This window comes from Stegostoma tigrinum, chromosome 36 (genome assembly GCF_030684315.1).
Source record: "Stegostoma tigrinum isolate sSteTig4 chromosome 36, sSteTig4.hap1, whole genome shotgun sequence".
NCBI lineage: Eukaryota > Metazoa > Chordata > Chondrichthyes > Orectolobiformes > Stegostomatidae > Stegostoma > Stegostoma tigrinum.
The window spans coordinates 6461323-6482298 of record NC_081389.1 but is presented as its reverse complement, the minus strand read 5'-3'; the positions used below and the strand labels follow the sequence as shown (position 1 = coordinate 6482298).

The following is a 20976-nucleotide window of genomic DNA, read 5'->3' as shown; positions in this document are numbered from 1 at the left end:
TCCCTCAATTACAATAGGGAATGTAGAGAGACACTGTTCTCTATTCACCCACAGTGAGTATGGATCAGTGATAGAGGGGCAGAGGGTAGCTGCCCTGTCACAATGGTGGCAACACTCTCACCCTGCCCATCCTCACCTCCCTTCAGCCACTGCTCAGTAAATCTCGCCAGTGTCAGCTAAAATCACAAAGCCAAAAGCAGCCAGCATGGTCACTTGGGACCAAATGACCTCCTTTTGTTGTAACCCGACAGAGATGGTGTCAACGTCACTGAAACATTTTAAGCTGCTAATTGGCTGCCTGCATGAAACCTGGAAGTAGATGTGTTGGAGACCAACCGTTGCCGTTAACATTCATCACTAAGCTCCTGCACCCATTGTTTTTAAAAATAATACAGGCATAAAATTGCTTTGTCAAATCCATTCATCACAAGGTCCTCGGAGAAATAGGCATCAAAACCCTTCAGGGTTAGAATTAGGGTTGGGGTTAGGGTTAGCGTTAGGTATATGGTTAGAGTTATGGTTACGGTTAGGGTTAAGGTTAGGGTTAGGGTTAGGGGTAGGGATACCGTTAAGTTATAGTTAGGGTTTAGTTATGTTTAGGGTTATGGTTATGGTTGGAGTTAGGGTTACTGTCAGGGTTTGTATTAGCTTTTGAGTTAGGGTTAGCATTAGATTTAGGATTAGGGTTACAGTTGGGGATAGCCTTTGGATTACCATTAGGTTTCAGGCTGGGGTTAGGTTTAGTTTTAGGGTTTAAGGTTAGGATTAGCATTAGGATTAGGGTTTTCGTTAGGATTAGGGTTATCGTTAGGATTAGGTTAATGTAAAGAGTGAGTTTAGTACCTGCCCACTTCTAGTAAGAGTCAAAGTTAAAGCAAGTGGAGAATTATCAGTGGGGGATGATCTCATTGAATATAGGAGGTGGGTTGAATGGCCTACTTTTGTTCCTACATCTAATGGTTTTATGGATTACAAAGCCAGCTAACCCCCATTACACGTTTACTTCAACTCTTCAACCACCATTTATGACAGCAGGTCCTCGCTACATGCACAGTATTAATCCAATGGTTTCATTCACCCTCTTACCTTTAAAGATATTCTTTGTTGGTTTGCCCTCTTCAGTTTTCACCTCACTTTTAACCAAGCCAGCTTTGGTGTCTTTGGTCATCATCCTTTTGGATGTCAGGGAACTCCCATTTTGATCCTCGGCTTCACCATGAAACCTGGGCACTTCGAGGGTGGCCATTTTGCGTGGTGTTGTTGGCGAGCGTCGCTCCATTGGTGCTGCCTGCTGGGTGGCAGCAGGGGCCTGCAGGAGGGCCCCGCTCTTCTTGGGCGCCAACAGGAATGGGCTCGGCCCCTCGTCCAGGTGATCTGTGCCTCCCTGTTGGATTCGCTTTGCTCCCTCCTCCTTCTTTGGCTGCGATGGAGAGGGGACAGCGGTGAGGCCTCCTCCTTCGGCCTCGTCCGGCATCTTGGAGCGGGGCAGGAAGATTTTGCGACGGGCGCCAGCGGCCAGCTCTGCCGGAGTGGCTGATGGGATAGTGGAGGTGCTGTCACTGAGTGTCATCCTGGGGCTCGAGGCTGGCAGGAGGGGCGCTGACGTCTCGTCCTTCTGGAGGGTCTCTTCATCCTCAATCTTTGCTGCTGCCTCATCCTTAAAGATCTTAGTGTCCACTACGATGGATGGCACTTGGCTAATTTCGGGCACATTGGTATTGGAGACACTTTTTGTGCTCTGTGCATCACCTTTTGACGTTACACCGTCAGTACTTGCTGCTACTGGTTTTGGAACAGGTATCACTTCACCATCTGGAATGCACAACACTTCTAAGAGATTACTTCCATGTCCAGGATCGATCTCCAACACACTCCTCTCTCCTGCCACTCCCTCTGGATGTGGAGCTGCATTTTTGGCAGGTTCACCTTCAGTGGATGATAAACCAGTCACACCTTGCCCTTCCTCAGCATCATCAAGCCTGCTGACATCCAGAAAAGGAAACGTACCTGCGGCTTTGAGATCTTTTGGCGTCTCAGTCAAATTCAGCTCCGTACAGATAAGGCCCAGCTCTGCTAAAGGCTCCTCTGTCATGGAATTTCTCAGGGGTAGAGATGATGGTGTGCCCAGGAGGGCAGTGGGGTGGTTGGGTTCGGGAGTGCTTGGTGGCATGACGGCAAAGAGGTCAGGATTAGCGCCCATCTCTGTGGGAGGTTCGCTGGGGGATGTCGGTTCTGGACTTAACTCTTGCTCAGCGTTGGGTAACAGTGTGGCACAGCCACCATCTGTCCCTGCCTGAGGTCCAGCAGACACGTGCCCTTCATAAACCTGGCAAACGTCAGGAACGATTGGCAGAGGACAGACAATGTCTTGCTCTAACAATGGCTCCAGAGGGTGTGCCTCATTCGGGATGGTAACACCCAGGCCACTGGGACCTTCGGTCCATAAGCTCCCATCCACAATCTCTGGGGCATCTGGCATTGCCGCTGGTTTGTCAACATCGCCGGGAGGGGGCTTGTCACCCAAAAGGAATCTGGGAATCTTTAAGTAGGCTAGGAACATTTCGACCAAGTGGGCGCCGAAACTGTCGGAGGGGACACTGGGACGCACGTGCTCTTCAGCTGCTGCTTCCTCCACATGATCAACCTTCAGAAACTCAACACTGCCCTCGGCAATGGTGTCCTCAGGTGGGTTACTGTCTGTCGAGGTGGTGGCCTCAGCAGCATGAACCTGAACTAACTGCAATGCTACATCAGTAAGGATTCCTCCCACAAGTGGCACTGGGATGACTGGCTGGCTCTCTTCAGAGTCCACGCTACCCACAGCACTGCTAGGCCCAGGCACGTGCAGCACTGGGAGCTGATCGCCTACAGGAGCAGCACCGGTGAGCTCCACTGCCTCAGCAGCTGTCTGAAGGGCCAGAACGTGCTGGCAGATGGGCTGAATGAGCTGATTGCTCCTTTCTACAGTCGACAGGGCTTCCACATCGTTCGGGGGCAGGTACACATCCTCATCGGTGGAATCTCTCAGTTCCGGCTGTGTGCCTTCCGACGTCGTGGTCTCGGGCGTGCGGGGCTCATCTGAGATGTCTGCGGGCTCAGAGGTGCTCAGGAAATCTAATTTCTCCCACTCGCTGTTTAAGGAACAAACACTACCACCAGTACTCTCTGAAACAGGCGAGATGTCATACTGTGTCTGCTCCTTACACTCTGCAGCCTGAAGAAGGATGAAAAAGGGATGGAATTCTAAACCAGGAACATTATTTCCACCATAACACAGTATTATCCTTACTAATACAGGATTAGGTAGATGAGATTACTCTCATGGAAACAGAAGAGGAGAGATTTCAATCTGCTCCACCCATTATGTCGATGTTTGATCCATCTCATTGCGAAATTCCCACTTTCTCCCCATACCGCCTTAATGCGCCTTTACTATCTTACATCTATAAATCTCTTTCCCGAATGCACTGAGCCTCCCAGCCCTCTGTGGTAGAGAATGCCACAAGTTGACCATACAATTAAAAATACAGCTTTGGGTAGTGTTGTAGAACAGAGAGAGGTTCTGGTACATATTTCTTTGAAGTTTGCATCACAGATAGACAGGGTGGTTAAGCAGGTGTTTAGCACACTTGCCTTCAGCACAGAGACCTTTGAGTGTAGGAGCTGGGACGTCATATTGTACAGGACATTAGTGAGACCTCTTCTGGAGCAGGTTAACCAAGTGGCAACACCTCTAAGGGGACCGGGCAAAGGTCAAGATGACAGTAAATCTCCCTCGGTAACTGTTAGGCGGCACTTTGGAGAGTAGAGCCACCACACTGCTTTCACTCCCACGGCCTAAATATCGGCAAAGTGCTGCTGGCTTCTCAACCAAGCTCAGCATTTACCACACAAACTTGTTAAGTATCTACCTCTGCGAAAGTAGGAGGATTATCGCTAGGACACTGAGGCCAGCACAGTTTAAGTGGCTTCCAGTGCTAGCACACGTTGAATTTCCTCATGCGTGAAATGCTAATTACTTAATGGGGAAAGTACCCTTTCTGTACTTTAGCACATTGAATGCATAGTAAGTAATGTTTAGATAACAAAGCGTGAGGCTGAATGAACACAGCAGGCCAAGCAGCATCTCTGGAGCACAAAAGCTGACGTTTTGGGCCTAGACCCTTCATCAGAAAGGATGTTTAGTCTGTTTTTCCTGAAACGTCAACTTCCCTGCTCCTCTGGTGCTGCCTGGCCTGCTTTGTTCTGCTAGCTCCACACTATGTTATCTCCGGCTCCAGCATCTGCAGTTCTTGCTGTCTCTAATGTTTAGTCAATGTTGGTTTTAGTTTGTTTGTTACAGTAAAAGACAGTGATATTCTTTGCGAGTATTTCTGTGTGTCACTGGGGAAATCGGTCCTCTCTTTAAAAAGAAAATGAATGGTCCCCAATAGGTTAGTAACGATGTTAAGGGGGTGTTTGTTGGAAGTGGTACCTAATGTGAGATGAGTCTGCTTGACACTGAGTGGGAAGAGCCTTGATCCTATTCAGGTCTGCTGTAGAAACAATGCAAGTCAGGGATACTGCGTGGGATGCTCTTCAGGGTGATCAGTGTGGACTTGATGGGCTGAATGGTCTGCTTCCACACTGTAGGGATTCTGTGATTGTATGAATTAGCAAATCACTGCTACGCCCCAGAAAGGAAACTCCTCTAAAAACATAAAAGGTGCAGCAAGGTGACCCTGGGCTCTCGGTGATGAGGAAAGATAGCACTGTAAATGCCTCCTTTCATTACTTTGCTAATGATTAGAGGAGGCGGGCCAGATGTGAATTGTTTCAGTTGAATTTGTTTGGCCACAATGCACAGGACATAGCTGGAAATTTCCCCAATTGTTGGGCTGATGCCAGTGTTGTAGCTGTCCTGGAGCAACTTTCATTGGAAGGCATAGATAGTCCTGAAGCACAAGCCCTCACCGTAACTGCCAGTGTGTTGCAGGACTATCTATGCCTTTGACTATCCATGGTATCATAAGACATAGGAGCATAATTAGGCCATAAAATCACACAGCATGTAAAGAAGCCCATCAGTCCAACCAGTCCACACTGCCCATGTTCTCAAACTAGTCCCACCTGCCTACATTAGGGTTCAAACATTTCTTATTAATGTATTTATTGAAATGTCTTTTAAATGATGTTAATGTACCTGTATCCACTGCTTCCTCTCCCAGTTCATTCCACACATGAACCACGCTCTGTGTAAAAGTGCTTACGTCCTTTTTAAATCTTGCTCCTCTCATATTAAAAAAATTTTGGTTTTGAAGTTTGTCTGGTTTTGAACTCCCCACACCTAGGGAAAAGACTCCTGCCAGTCACCTTCTCTACACCCCTCGCGATTATATAAACCACGATAATGTCACCCCTAAATCTCTTACGCTCCAGTGACAAAAGTTCCAGCCTCTCCTAATAACTCCTTTCCTGGCAACATCCTGGTAAATGTTTTCTGAACTTTCTCCAATTTGATAATATCCTTCCTGTAACGGGGCGACCCCATCAGATATGCTCCGCCATTCAATCATGGCAGATGTCTCCCAACCCCAAACTCCTGCTTTCTCTCTGTAACCCCTTGGTCCTTTTACACTCCAGTCCATTTCTTGAAAATCCAATGGGGCAGATCAAAACCGGCTAAAGACTGGCATTGACAGGAAGCGAGGCGTGGGTCTGCCCTTGGATCTAAGAGGTTTTAGAACACCTTGAGCCTATCTTTTACATTCACAGTCTGGGCTCTACCATCTCTGGTGTCGGGAGCCTCCTGCTCATGATGGAAAATTGCTCTATGGATTGTGGGATCATGTGTACCATGCAGCTTCTTCTGTTTAGAATGCAAATAGTCCTACACCATCACTTCAACAGGATACAGCCTCACCCTCAGGTATGCCGGGCTTAACGAAGCAGAGCTGTTCTCTGTTTTGATGGTAACAGAAGGTTGGGAACAGCAGGTTGTACATGAGTACAATGCACCTGCTGCTTATAGCCCACAATGCCTTCAGGATTCCCAGGTATGGACTGCCAGGTCTGTTCCAAATTTAGCATGGCAGTAGAGTCACATGACACAACAGAGGTGTTGTTAGCGTGAAGATGGAAGTTGGTCTACACGTGGATGAGTCAATGTGCTTTCGGGGCCCCGCCTTCCCAGCCTGCACTGCTCTGTATCAGCACCTCTCACCAAACTGACCTGCTGGTGGCTAGGCTATACCCAAGCTGCTGACAGGCTCCTCTATCAGAATACCCCATGTGGTCACGGTGTAAGGAGGTCTTCAGGGTTGACTGGGCTGAGGGATGCCTTCACTATGTTTAGGTCATAGATTCACAATGTATTCAGTTTTACATATTTTTAATCAATTTGCGCCCTCTTCTGGTACAGGTGGGACATGAACCTGGGCTCTAACCACTGTACCACATACCTTAGGTCTTATACCTAACCACTACATGACTGGGAGGTTGGGGGAGTGTTCTACACCATTTCAGAGAGTTGTTAAATATCCACTACAGTACTGCGAGACTAGGCAGTGTGGGAAAGTTGGACCAAAGGCTGTAGACCTCTGTGACTGGAGTCAAACCCAGGCCTGGGCATTAAGGCCAACAGATTTCCTTTCTGAAACCAACTGGGTTTTTAACAAGAATACAACAGTTTGAAGTTTTTGAGAAGATTTGGAGCTCGGGCTGTGGGTGAAGTTGTGGACATGCTCGCTGAGCTGGTGTGTTTGATCGCAGGCGTTTCATCACCCTGCTAGGTAACATCATCAGTGCGCCTCCGGTGAAGCGCTGGTGTTCTGTCCCGCTTGTTATTTATATCCCTCGGTTTGCTGGGGTGGTTGGCACCACTTCTGGTTCTGTTTCTCAGTGGTTTGTATATCGGGTCCAGTTCAATGTGTTTGTTGATGGAGTTCCAGTTGGAATCCCAGGCCTCTAGGAATTCCCCGGCATGTCTCCGTTTGGCTCGTGCTATTATGGATGTGTGTCCCAGTCGAATTAGTGTCTTCCTTTGTCCATATGGAGTGACCAGTGAGAATTGGTTGTGTCACTTGGTGGCTAATTGGTGTTTGTGTGTCCTTATTGTCAGGTTTCTTCCAGTTTGGCCTGTGCAGTGTTTCTCACAGTCCTTACATGGCATTTTGCCCATTATGTTAGTTTTATTGGTTGTGGGTATGGGGTCCTTTACATTCGCCGGTAGCTGTTGTAGGGTCGTTGTTGGTTTGTGGGCTACTCTGATACCGAGGGGCCTGTGTGATCTTGTGGTTGTCTTTGATAGGTCTCTGATGTACGGCAGGGTGACTAGCGAGTTTTCTGAGGCATTCATGCAAGAAGTATAGTTGTTCAAATGACCAACTAGCTACTGAGAGACCTAACCAATTCTCACTGGTCTCAATACACATGGAAAAAGAAAGTACGGTTGTGGTCTGTCGTGGAGGTAACGGTGGATTGTGCTTTTCAGGTATCCATTCCTTTTAAAAACTGTGTAGAAGTGCCCCTGTTCTGCTTTGCGCCATTCGAGGTCGCTGCTGTGTGTTGTGGCCCCTTTGAGTCCATCTATGGGAGTTGGGGTGGTTGCTGCAGTAATGAAGTATCTGGTCCATACGGGTGGTCTTTCTGTATACGCTAGTCTGGAGTTCCCCACAGTTCTTACATTCTACCATTATGTCCAGGAAGGGTACTTGGTTTCTGCTCCTTTCTTTGTTTGTGAATTGTATCCCGGTGAGAACGTTGTTTATGTGTCAGTGGGTTTCTTCCAGTCTTGCGCATTTGATGATCATTAAATTAAATTTCATTAAAATAGATTCCCTACAGCATGGAGACAGGTCCTTCGGCCCAACAAGTCCACACCGCCCCCTTGAAGCATCCCACCCAGATCCATCCCCCATAGCCCACACACCCCTGAACACTGTGGGTAATTTAGCATGGCCAATCCACCTAACCTGCACATCTTTGGACTGTGGGAAGAAACCGGAGCATCCGGAGGAAACCCACACAGACACGGGGAGAATGTGCAAACTCCACACAGACAGTTGCCTGAGACTGGAATCGAACCCGAGTCCCTGGCGCTGTGAGGCTGCAGTGTTCACCACTGAGCCACTTGGCTGCCCCCATGAATCATGAAGTTGTCACCTACAAAGCGGACCCAGAGTTTGGGTTGGATCGTGGGGACTATACCTAGCAGGACGACGAAACGTCTGCGAACACACACATCAGCTCAGCTAGCAAGTCTACAACCTGATACAACAGTTTTATCATGATTTATTGGCACTGAGTTCTTTTTAATTTCCAGATCTATTTTGAGATTTTTGTTAAAACTGAATGAAAACTCACAGGCAGCCCATGGTGAAACGTGCACCCAGATTGTTGGATTAATCCACCAAAGCCTCAGAAGTAAATAGCAACAAAATTCATGCAGGGCCATCACAGGCTTCAATGTTGGGTCAGACCTGCACATTGTCTAATTTTGTCAGTTACACAGCCAGAAAGCTGCACTTAATTTAAATATAAAATGCTGGAGAAACTCTGCAGATCTGGCAGCATCTATTGAGAGAGAAACAGAATTAATGCTTCGAGTCTAATTTGACCCTTCTTCACAACAGGACCCAAAATGTGAACTTTTGATTCTCTCTCCACTGATGCTGCCAGACCTGCTGAGTTCCTCCAGCACATTCTGCTTCTATTTCAGATTTCCAGCCTCCGTAGTACTTTGCTTTCACTTGAGTAGCTTTTAACTATTTTGTCTCATTTCTCAATCCAAGGATGTTGTGTTTCGAATGTGCAGAAAGGTTAAATGCTGTAAAATAGAAAAAGTTATCAATGGTTGTGTTAGGGAAATATGGTAGAACAATTCAGTGTAGAGGAATTAAAAGCAGACAGAGATTCAATCTCTGATCATGGCAATAAATAGGGGCCATGCCAAAGCTGAAACTTCTGTTGTTTGGGTTTATATCAGATAACAGATAAGGAAAACATGAATGGTGTACAGTACAGAAATTAAAATATTGAATCCACTAACTTTTGATATGGCTGCTAGTGAGATGAAACTTTCCTGATTTTTGGCCACTTGACCTCAATATTTAGATCCTGGCCCTTGCTTTGCATGCCTGCAGCTAGAAGGATAAATCCCAAAGTGCTCACAAATGTCTATTCTTAGCTGCAGTTAATTTTTCACCCATACTCTTGAGGTTATTCTTATACGAATGATTGTTCTTCATGGTTGTTTGTCAATGTCTGGAAAGACAGCTGTTATCTCTCTATTACCGAAACCTGAGTCGCTTCTTGTGGAAAAGTGTGAAATTCCTTATTTAATACCAATAGATGGAATGGCTGACAGGAGCAGCTATCTTGGTTACACTTGATAAACGACTCTTCATTAGCTATTAAAACTTCTGGCATTATCATTTTCATCAGCACATCTGCCAATGTGGTATACTGCATCCACTGTACCCGGTGTGGCTTCCTCTACATTGGGGAAACCAAGCGGAGGCTTGGGGACCGCTTTGCAGAACACCTCCGCTCAGTTCGCAACAAACAACTGCACCTCCCAGTCGCAAACCATTTCCACTCCCCCTCCCACTCCGCAGACAACATGTCCATCCTGGGCCTCCTGCAGTGCCACAATGATGCCACCCGAAGGTTGCAGGAACAGCAACTCATATTCCGCTTGGGAACCCTGCAGCCCAATGGTATCAATGTGGATTTCACAAGCTTCAAAAATCTTCCCTCTCCCAACCACATCCCAAAACCAGCCCAGCTCATCCCCGCCTCCCGAACCTGTCCTTCCTCTCACCTATACCCTCCTCCCACCTCAAGACCCATCCCCATCTCCTACCTACCAGCGTCATCCCACCCCCTTGACCTGTCCCTTCTTCCTGGACTGACCTATCCCCTCCCTAACTCTCCACCCACTCTCACCTTTACTGGCTCCACCCACACCTCTTTGATCTGTCTGTCTCCTCTCCACCTATCTTCTCCTCATTCCATCTTCTGTCTGCCTCCCCCTCTCTCCCTATTTATTTCAGAATCCCCTTCCCCTCCCAATTTCTGAAGAAGGGTCTAGCTCCAAAACATCAGCTTTCCTGTTCCTCTGATTCTGCTTGGTCTGCTGTGTTCATCCAGCTCTACACCTTGTTATCTGTAATATTCCAGGAATCCAGGTTCAAATCCTGCCATAGCAGATGGCAGAATTGGAAATCAATCAGGAAAAATTCTGGAATTAAGAATCTACTGATGACCATGAATCCAGTTTTGTTTGTTCAGAGAAAAAAACCCATCTGGTTCAATATAAGGCATAAGAGCAGAAATTAGGCCATTCGGCCCATCGAGTCCGCTCCGCCATTCAATCATGGTCAATAAGATCCTCAACCCCATTCTCCTGCTTTCTCCATGTAACCGTTGATCCCCTTGATAATCGAGAACCTATCTGTCTCTGTCTTAAATTACTCAATGACCTGGCCTCCACAATATTCTGTGGCAGTAAATTCCGTAGATTCCCCACTCTCTGGCTGGAGAAGTTTCTCCTTACCTCCTTTCTAAAAGGTCTTCCCTTTACTCGAAGACTCTGCCCTCGGGCCCTAGTCTCTCCGACCAATGAAAACATCTTCCCAACATCCACTGTTTCCAGGCCATTCAGTGCTCTGTAAGTTTCGATTAGATCCCCCCACATTCTTCTAAACTCCAATCAGTATATTCCCAGAGTCCTCAAAAGTTCCTCATATGTCAAGCTTTCCATTTTTGGGATTACTTTCATGAACCTCCTCTGAACTTGCTGCAGATCCAGTACATCCTTCTGAGACATGGAGCCCAAAACTGCGCACAATAGTCCACATGTGGCCTGACCAGAGCCTTATAAAGCCTCAGTAGTACATTCCTGCTTTTATATTCAAGTCCTCTCAAAATAAATGCCAACATTGTATTTGCCTTCCTGACTACTGACTCAACCTGCAAGTTTACTTTAAGAGAATCCTGGTCTAGAACTCCCAAGTCTCTTTGCACTTCAGACTTCTGAATTTTCTCTCCATTTAGAAAACAGTCCATGCTTCTATTCTTCTTACCAAACTGCATGACTTCACACTTTTCCATGCTGTACTTCATCTGCCACTTCTTCGCCCACTCTCCTAACCTGTCCAAATCCTTCTGCAGCCTCCCAGCATCCTCAATACTACCTGTCTTCCACCTACCTTAGTATCATCTGCAAACATAGCCAGAATGCCCACCGTTCCTTCATCTAGATCATTAATGTATAAAGTGAAAAGCTGTGGCCCCAACACTGACCCTTGCTGAACACGCCACTTGTCCCCAGCTGCCATCCTGAGAAAGACCCCTTTATCCCCACTCCCTGCTTTCTGCCAGACAGCCAATCTTTTATCCACGCTAGCACCTTGCCTCTAAGATCGTGGGCCCTTATCTTACTCAGCAGCCTGCTGTGCGGCACCTTATCAAAGGCCTTCTTGAAGCCCAGGCAGATAACATCCATTGGCTCTCCTTGGTCTATCCTGTTTGTTACTTCCACTAAGAATTCTAGCAGCTTTGTCAGGCATGAACTCCCCTTGAAATCATGCTGACTTTGCCCTATTTTACTAGACACTTCCAAATATTCAGCAATCTCATCCTTTACAATAGACTCCAAAATCTTACCAATGATTGAGGTTAGGCTAACTGGCCTGTAAAATTTTCTGTCTTTTGCCTTACTCCCATTTTAAACAGGGCTGTCACGTTAGTGATGTTCCAGTCCTCTGGGACCTTCCCTGACTCTAGCAATTCCTGAAAGATCACCACTAACGCTTCCACTGTCTCTTCAGCTATCTCCTTTTGAACTCTGGGGTGTAGTCCAACTGGTCCTGGTGATTTATCCACCTTCAGGCCAATAAGTTTTACGAGCACCTTCTCCTTGGTGATGGTCGCTATACTCAGCTCTGCTCCCGACTCTCTTCAATTTTTGGGATATTACTCGTGCCTTCCACTGTGAAGACCGACGCGAAATTCCTCAGCCATTTCCTTGTTCCCCACTACTGTCTCTCCACTGTCATTTGCCAGTGGTCAATGTCCACTTTTGCTTCTCTTCTGTCGTCTAGAAACTCTTACAGTCTTCATTTATATTACTGGCTAGCTTACCCTCACATTTAATCTTATCCTTCCTTATTTCTCTTTTTGTTGTCCTCTCTTGGTCTTTGTAAGTTCCCCAATCCTCTGGTTTCCCACTGCCCTTCACCACGATATATGCTTTCACTTTTGCTTTTATGCTATCCCTGACTTGCCTAGTCAGCCATGGTTGCCTCGTCCCCAAGCCCCCCACCCTCCCTTACCATTCTTCTTTCTCCTCAGGATGAATTTTTGCTGTGTCTCCTGAATTACTCCCGAAACTCCTGCCATTGCTGTTCCACTGTCTTTCCTGCTAGGCTCCTCTTCCAATCAATTCTGCCTAGCTCCTCCCTCATACCTCTGTAATCACTTTTATTCAGCTGTAATACCATTACCTCTAATTCTATCTTCTCCCTCTCAATTTGCAGAGTAAATTCTATTATCTTATGATCATTTCCTCCTTAGGGTTCCTTTACCTTAAGCTCCCTTATCAAGTCTGCCTCATTGCACAACACTAAATCCAGTATTACCTGTTTCCTTGTGGGCTCCACCACGAGCTGCTCCAAAAAGCCATCTCGTAGACATTCCACAAACTCCTTTTCTTGCAATCCACCACTAACATGATTTTCCCAGGCCACCTGCGTACTGAAATCCCCCATGATCACTGTAACCTTGCCTTTCTTACCCACCTTTTCTATCTCCTGGTGCATCTTGCACCCCAGTTCCTGACTACTGTTTGGAGACCTGCACACAATCCCAACTATAGTTATTTTTTACTTTTGTGGTTCCTCAATTCTATCCACACAGAGTCTACACCATCTGACCCTACTTTGTTTCTTCCTATTGATTTAATTTCATTTCTCACTAACAAGGCGACCCCACCCTCTCGGCCCACCTGCCTATCTTTTCAATAGGATGTATGTCCTTGGATATTCAGTTCCCAATCTTGATCCCGTTGCAGCCACATTTCCGTGATGCCTACCATGTCATACCTGCCCATTTCGATCTGCACCACAAGCTCATTTACCTTATTCCTTACACTGCATGCATTCAGATACAACACCTTCAGTCCTGTATTAGCACACCCTCTTCTCATTTTCATTCATTTTTCCAGTGTTTGACTGCTAGCCCTTTCCAAACACTCTGACCTATTTGTGTCTGTGCTGAAGACTTTAATAACCTCTCCTGAGTTCTCGTTCCCTGTCATTTCTTTCATATTTTTCCACGTCGTTGAATCCATCACTACAGATGTTAGCAATGCTGCTTTGTTTCCCACTGGGGCAAGTTCTACCATTCCCTTCGCCCCCACCCCAACTTTCTAGTTTAAAGTCCTGTTGACCAGCCTATTTGCCCTTTTCTCTAGAACATTGGACTCAGCTCGGTTCAGGTGGAGACCATCCCAACGGTACAGATCCCTCCTGTTCCATACTGATGCCAGTGCACCATGAAAAGGAACCCCTCTCTCCCACACCACTCTTTTAGCCACGTGTATACTTCCCTTATTCATATGTCCTATGCCAATTAGCACGTGGCTTGGGCAGTAATCCGGAGATTATAACCATTGAGGACCTGTCCTTTAATTTGCTTCCTGGCTCCTGATAATCTTTGAACAGGTCCTCTTTCCTGGCCTTGGCTATGTTGTTTGTTCTGGCATGGACCACAATGACTGGATCCTCCCCTTCCTGCTCCAATAACTTTTCCAGCCGGTCAGAGATATCCCTTACCTTGGGACCAGGCAGGCAACAACCATGCAAGACATCCTGCTTATAAAGGATACTATCTATCCCCCTAATTATAGAATCCCCTACAACTATCACCGGTCTTTTTGCTCCCCCTCTTGAATGGCCTCCCTTAACATGGTGCCATGGTCAGTTGGCTCATCCTCCCTGCAGCCTTTTTCCTCACCCACACAGGGAGCAAGTACATCGTACCTGTTGGACAAAGGTCGAGACCTGAGGGTCCTCTGTTCCTCTCCGCAGGATCCCTCTAACTGCCTCACTTACAGTCACACCCTGCTGTCCCTGGCCACTGACCAAATCTGAAATACTTAATCTACCAGGTGTGACTGCCTCCTGAAACTCGGCATCCAGGTACTCCTGCCCCTCCCGGATGGGCGGCAGTGTTTGAAGCTCCGATTCCAGCTCATTGACTCTGAACCGAAGTTCCTCGAGCCACCAACACTTGCTGCAGATGTGGTCACTGCAGTTTGCAATGGGATCAGCCAGCTCCCGCATCATACAGCTACAGCACATCATCTGTCCAGCCATTTCTACTTCATTAATTACTTTATCAACCTATATAATCTATTATAATGAGTTAATTAAATTTGTTGATACTTTCCTCTCTCCGACAAAAAAATTCCCTTACTCTAGATTGCCAGAAGAGTAGAAAAACGTTACCTTTTTCTAGTTAGAGGAGGAGGAGGGGTAGAAGACACTACACATGTGGTGTTTTGGGTTTAGACAACACCTGAATATTATCCCAGCTCATGCTCTCACCACTCCCTCCGCCCGAATCAAGAAGCTCAGGTCCTTCCTTTCGAGGAGGGGATACGCCATCCTTACCTGGTCTGGCCTACATGTAACTCCAGACCTACTGCAATGGGGTTGACTCTCAACTGTTCTCTGGGCAATAAACGCTGGTCCCTCATCCAGTGTGTGAATTAAAAACACATATTAAATGTTGCAAGAATTCCGTTGTCTCCTCTCACACCAAGTCCCAGCCACTCCTGCGCTCACTGATCTACAATGGTGTCTGGTCCAGCAACTGTTCATTTTAAAACTCCCACTCTTGTTTAATATATCCATCCCTGCACTATCTTTGTCACCTTCAGAGCCCCACAACCTTCCAGGAACTGTCTGGGCTCCTCCAGTTCCACATTAGTGCCTGCCTATCAATTGCTAACTTTGTTAATGGTCTTTATGGTACGTTACAAAGAACCATGTGATGGCTATTCATTTTTCTACATTAGCTGGGCCAGCATTTATCGCCTGTCCCTAGCTGCCCTTGAGAAGTTGATGGTGAGCTGCTTTCTTGAACCGCCTGCAGTCCAGGTGCTATGTATTGGCCCACAATTAGACAGGGAATTTCATGGTTTTGACCCAGTGACAGTGAAGGAACGGCGATATATTTCCAACTCAGGATGGTGAGTGGCTTGGAGGGGAACTTGGTGGTGCCCCATGCATTTGCTGCCCTTGTCCTTCTATTGGAAGTGGTCATGGGTTTCGAAGGTGCTGTGAGGAGCTTTGGTGAATTGTCTGAACATACACATACACACGCGCGCACACACATACACATACGCGCACACACATACACATACACACACGCGCACGCACATACACATACACACACACACACACATACACACGTTGGAGTCCTGTATCTTGGTTGTATGCAAGAGCACTTCTGGATATGAAAATGTATTGTAGATAGGACAGCTCTTGTGGAGTAATGGCAACGTCCCTGCCTCAGTCAGAAGGCCTGGGTTCAAATCCCAACCTGCTCCAGAGGTGTGTAACAGTATCTCTGAACATGTTGATTGGACAATATGGGTGCACAATGAGAGAGATAAGACTGAGCAAGTCAATAAACCCTCTCCACAATGATGCACGATTCAATCTCTCCAACTGGCTTGGGATCTGTTAACAGTAGTAGTAGCAAATGTTTGCCTGAAGCTGGAGATAGAAAAGTAAGATTCCTTTCACACAGAAGGCTGTAACTGGAGTTACCTTGTAGAAGAATGGCTGAATTCAAGTGCAAAGTGTCAGTTATGCTTTCCCAATATTTTATGAAGCTGCACCATATGATGAACAGATAAAAGAAGCTGATGTGTGGGTATGGGTAATAATTTAATCAAGACGGCAGTGAGGGATGACCTTGGCATGATCACTTCAGGGTAAAGTATCTTGGAGATAGCAGGAACGGCAGATGCTGGAGTCACAGCTCATACAGAGTGGAACTGGAGGAAAATGGCAGGTCAGGCAGAGTCAGAGGGGCAGGAAAGTCGACGCTTCGAGTTTACACCCAGTCCTGAAGAAGGGTCCCGAACCAAAATGTTGACTTTCCTGTCCCTCTGATGCTGCCTGACCTGCTGCGTTCCTCCAGCTCCACACTGTATTAACTCGGAGCTACAGGCTCAACAATTGAGAAAGATTTGAAAATTCTATTAAAATTTACAGACAAAATTTAGAAGAAAGATGACATATTAAATGCATATGAGGCACAGCCAGGCTGTAATAAGTGTTGAAAGCAGGATGGAGGAATACAGAATGGAATTTAACAGATAATGTTATGATATTGGTCAATATGGACTATCAAATTTCATCACATTGTCACACTTAAGACTAATCTTGGAGTAAAATGAATTTGCAAAAAGAACAAATACTAATCTAAAAGGCAGCAATGATCAGCTGCCCACAGTTTGAGGCAAGTCCAGGAGACACCTCCAAATTAAACAAAAGCATTTCCATTGAAATTATCACTTTGTCTAAAGATGTCTAATGTTGCCCAACAAAACTGAAAGAACTGCGGATATTGTGAATCAGAAACAAAAGCAGAAGTTGCTGTAAAAGCTCAGCAGGTTTGGCACCATCTGTGAAGGTAAATCAGAATTAATGTTTCAGGTCCGGTGCTTTCCTCAGAACTGAACCTTCCCATCCAATATAACTGACTGAATCTGCTTCAAGGTATGTCCATGTCCAGTTTAAATTCACATATGGTTAATAATTTGGGAGATGAGAGGCCTGCTTACTAGTTAGCCAGCTTGGAAAGACAATGGAGCCAGACTAAGGAACACACACAGAGCTACCTTTCAACAACTGCACCTGAACAGCAGAGCAGTGAGAAGGAACATGGATTTGTAAACAAGAATTGGATGATACTCTCCCTATTTGTTTCCTTCAGTGAAAAAGCAAATTGGAGAAAAAGCCATTCGTTTGTCTACTTAATCCCTAGGCCTGATGCAGAAGGGGCTGACACCTTCCTTATGTCCTTTGAAAGGTCAGCAAAGCTGATAAAGTGTCCAGTCTGACAATGGATACTGATATGACAGAGCAAGCCGAAAAGGAAAGGTGGCCATTACCACTGAACGAACCAAAAGGAATGGTTTTATGTATGTACCCATTAATGCCAGGAGCAAACAGGGCAAAATTCCATTGCCTCAGAAGCAGAAGTGCCTTAACAGCTTAAGCAGCTGACCTACGGTCAGTGGGGGAGGGCACTTCAAATCAAAACCGCCTCCAAAAACATTTGCAAGTTAATTCTCCTTGAGGAGTTCTGTGAATCTTCAGTGCCTTTTCCAGTCCAGATACACGCAGAGAAACATGTATGCAGGAGACAGATGGGGTGCAATTCAGACAGAAATGACGGTGAGGATAATGCATAGACTCATAAACTCAGGTAAGATGGGGTGTGGGAGCTGACACAGAACAGAGACAAAGAGAGTGCGAGTGATAAAGCCTCCCGAGATAAGCCTGAGAGTAAAGGGAAGCCAAGCAGAGAAAAACAGGACAGTCCCTAACTGTTTAAATGAGGGATCCAGGTGACAGACAGGTTGGAAACCTCTCACAAGTGCTTCTACCACAGGAAACACGGACACATGAAGGAAAATTGTTGGATCTGGTGGAACGTGAGGTGGGAGGCAGAAGTTAAGATCCAGGAATTAGCAACATGACGTACAGATGTGCAAGGCCAGAAAATGCAGTACGAGTTCTCAAACTGGACCTGGAAGAGAACATTATGAACCGGTAAAAGGGTGGCGCGGTAGCTCAGTGGTTAGCACTGCAGCCTCACAGCGCCGGGGACCCGGGTTCGATCCCAGCCTCAGGCGCCTGTCTGTGTGGAGTTTGCACATTCTCCCCATGTCCGTGCGGGTTTCCTCCGGGTGCTCCGGTTTCCTCCCACAGTCCAACAATGTGCAGGCTAGATGGACTGGCCAGGAGAAATTGTCCATAGTGTTCAGGGATATAGAGCTTAGGTGGGTTAGAGAGGGATGGGTCGGTGTGGACCTATTGGGCCAAAGGGCCGGTTTCTACAGGGGTTCTGAAAAGGAACTTGAATCAGAGGAGAGGGAGATTCTAAAGTGATAGACCCAAACAAGATAGGAGGGTGAGGGTGAGTAAACACAATTTGATAAGGGCATAAAGCATAGACCAAGCCTGAAATATCATGAGAAGCAGAAGCCTTCATGCTGAGGAGTTTTGATTGATACTCGAAGCCAATAAAGGATGCCAAACAAAAGGCAATAGAAAGCTGGCGAGTGTACACTGAGGTACCAAAAATGGATTAACCAGCTTGAACATACAGATGGATACACACAAAATCACACACATCCTCAAAGGGTGTACAGGCCACAGCTCGACTACAGGCTTGGGGTTTCAAAGAGAGAGGCTTAGCGAACACAATATTACAGCAGATTTTCTAACAGGGATGTAAACATGAGTCTGAAAGTTTCCTTAGCTCTTATAGCAAAATGCTCCTGGAAATGTCAACCCATTGCTATAAAAGCAGCATTTCTACAAAAAAATTTCAAGAGTTTTTTTTTGGAAGCCACCCGAGAAAGCTGGCAATATAGAAGGGACAACAAGGTGTAGAGCTGGATGAACATAGCAGGCCAAGCAGCATCAAAGGAGCAGGAGAACTGACGTTTCGGGAGGGGTCTAGGCCGGAAACGTCAGCCTTCCTGCTCCTCTGATGCTGTTTGGCCTGCTGTGTTCATCCAGCTCTACACCTTGTTATCTCAGATTCTGCAGTTCCTACTGTCTCTGAATGTAGAAGGGACACTACCAGAAGAATGTGGATGCTTTGGAGAGGGTGCACGGCACTTTTACCTGGATGTTGGCTGGTCTGGGTGGTTTTAGATATGAGGAGAGGCCGGATAAACTCAGATTGTTTTCACCAGAAAGACGGAGGCCGAGGGGCAACTTGCTAGAGATCTACAAAATTATGAGAGACATGGGTAGTGTGGACATCAGGGGTTTTTTCCCCAGGTTGGAAAGGCCAACTACAGGAGGGCACAGGTTCAAAGCGAGTGTGAGGGAGAAGTGTAGGGAAAATGTTTCACACAGAGGGTGTTTGGAATGCACTGCCAGTGGAGGTGGCAGAAATAGGTATGTTAGAACTGAACCTTCCCATCCAATATAACTGACTGAGCCTGCTTCAAGGTATGTCCATGTCCAGTTTAAATTCACATATGGTTAATAATTTGGGAGATGAGAGGCCTGCTTGCTAGTTAGCCAGCTTGGAAAGACAATGGAGCCAGACTGAGGAACACACACAGAGCTACCTTTCAACAACTGCACCTGAACAGCAGAGCTGGGCAGCTATGTTAGCAATGTTTAAGGCATAGCTTGATAGACTTATGAACAAGAGGTGAACTGGGGAATAGATACATGGGCAGTAAGTAGGAATCAAGGCCTGTTCCCTTCTTCTGTTGCATTGTGTTGCACAATGCAGAAATTAAAATGAGAGAGGTATGCATTGAATGACGCATCAGACTGTTTAACAAAACAAATACCTGTCCCAAAGGCATTATCAGACATCTTCAATGAGGAATACCCTATGTTATGATGAGAACATGGACTATTGAGATGGGAACAGGGAATTTTTTTTCAGAAAATTGCTTTGTAATTATTTCTGCGTGTAGAAAAATTACTTTTTTTTAAGATTCCCTACAGTGTGGAAACAGGCCCTTCAGCCCATCAAGTCCACACTGCCCCTTGGAGAATCCCACCCAGACCCATTCCCCTATAACCCACACACCCCTGAACACTACGGGCAATTTAGCATGGCCAATCCACCTAGCCTGCACATCATTAGACTGTGGGAGGAAACCCACGCAGACACGGGGAGAATGTGCAAACTCCACACAAACAGTTACCCGAGACTGGAATTGAACCTGGGTCCCTGGGGCTGTGAGGCTGCAGAGCTAACCACTGAGCCACTGTGCCACTCAAACTTATTTTATTTTATTTTACTTATTTTAAAGAATGGGGAAATTGGGATCTGTTAACAGTTGGTTAATGGTGAAACATTGAGGGAAAACAAATATTTTATTTCATTCATTAGTGTTTGGAAGATTATTCTTAAAAAAATTTAAAAATTACAATTAAAAAGGGAAAAGAAGACCTGTAAATCAATTCGTTAATTTTAACAATTTTAACAGGCACTTAGAAGAAATAAATGCTGCCTATTAATTGTCTGAGCACGTGTATTTATCTTAGAAATCATAGAATCCTCACAGTGCAGAAAGAGGCCATGTGGCCCGTCGAATCTGCACTGACCCTCTACAGAGCATACCACTCAAACCCAGTACTCCCACTCTATCCCTGCATTTCCCATGGCTAATCCACCCAGCCTGCACCTGTCTGGGCATTACAGGGCAATGTAGCACGGCCAATCCACCCTACCCTGCATATCTTTGGACTGTGGGAGGAAACCGGAGCACCCGGAGAAAACCCACACAGACATGGGGCAAAACTCCACACGGTCACCCAAGGCTTGGACCAAACCTGGGTCCCTGGCACCGTGAGGAGGCAGTGCCAATCACTGGGTCACCATGCTGCCCTGTAGTACACATGTATAGATCAAGTAACATTGGCTGTGGAATAAGAGACCAGATCAAATCAATAAACCTTCCCCTCAATACATATTGGGGTCCTTATTTTAATTGGTCCAATTGACTTGGAATCTATTTTTAGGCCACATCTCTGATTTTAATTGCCCTAGTACTGGTGAACTGTACCTTCAGGGCTCTAACCTGGGGATTGTCTCTCTGAACCAGACTATTTTGTTCACTAATTTAAAAAACACTTGAAAACTTACAAGAGGAATTGCGCATCCCCCCGGTTTGGTGACGGGGCATTTAATTGGAGGGGGTACGGGTTG

At 46.2% G+C, this 20976-nt stretch overlaps 1 protein-coding gene across 2 annotated transcripts in view; it reads right to left on the bottom strand.

Annotated features, from left to right (window-relative positions):
• alpk3a (alpha-kinase 3a) overlaps positions 1-20976 on the bottom strand; it is an 80848-nt gene that overhangs the window by 24649 nt on the left and 35223 nt on the right. For both annotated transcript variants that reach the window (XM_048520944.2, XM_048520946.2), the window contains exon 6: positions 1087-3214. In XM_048520944.2, the coding sequence (XP_048376901.2) occupies positions 1087-3214 (2128 nt within the window). The remainder of the gene's footprint in view (positions 1-1086; positions 3215-20976) is intronic.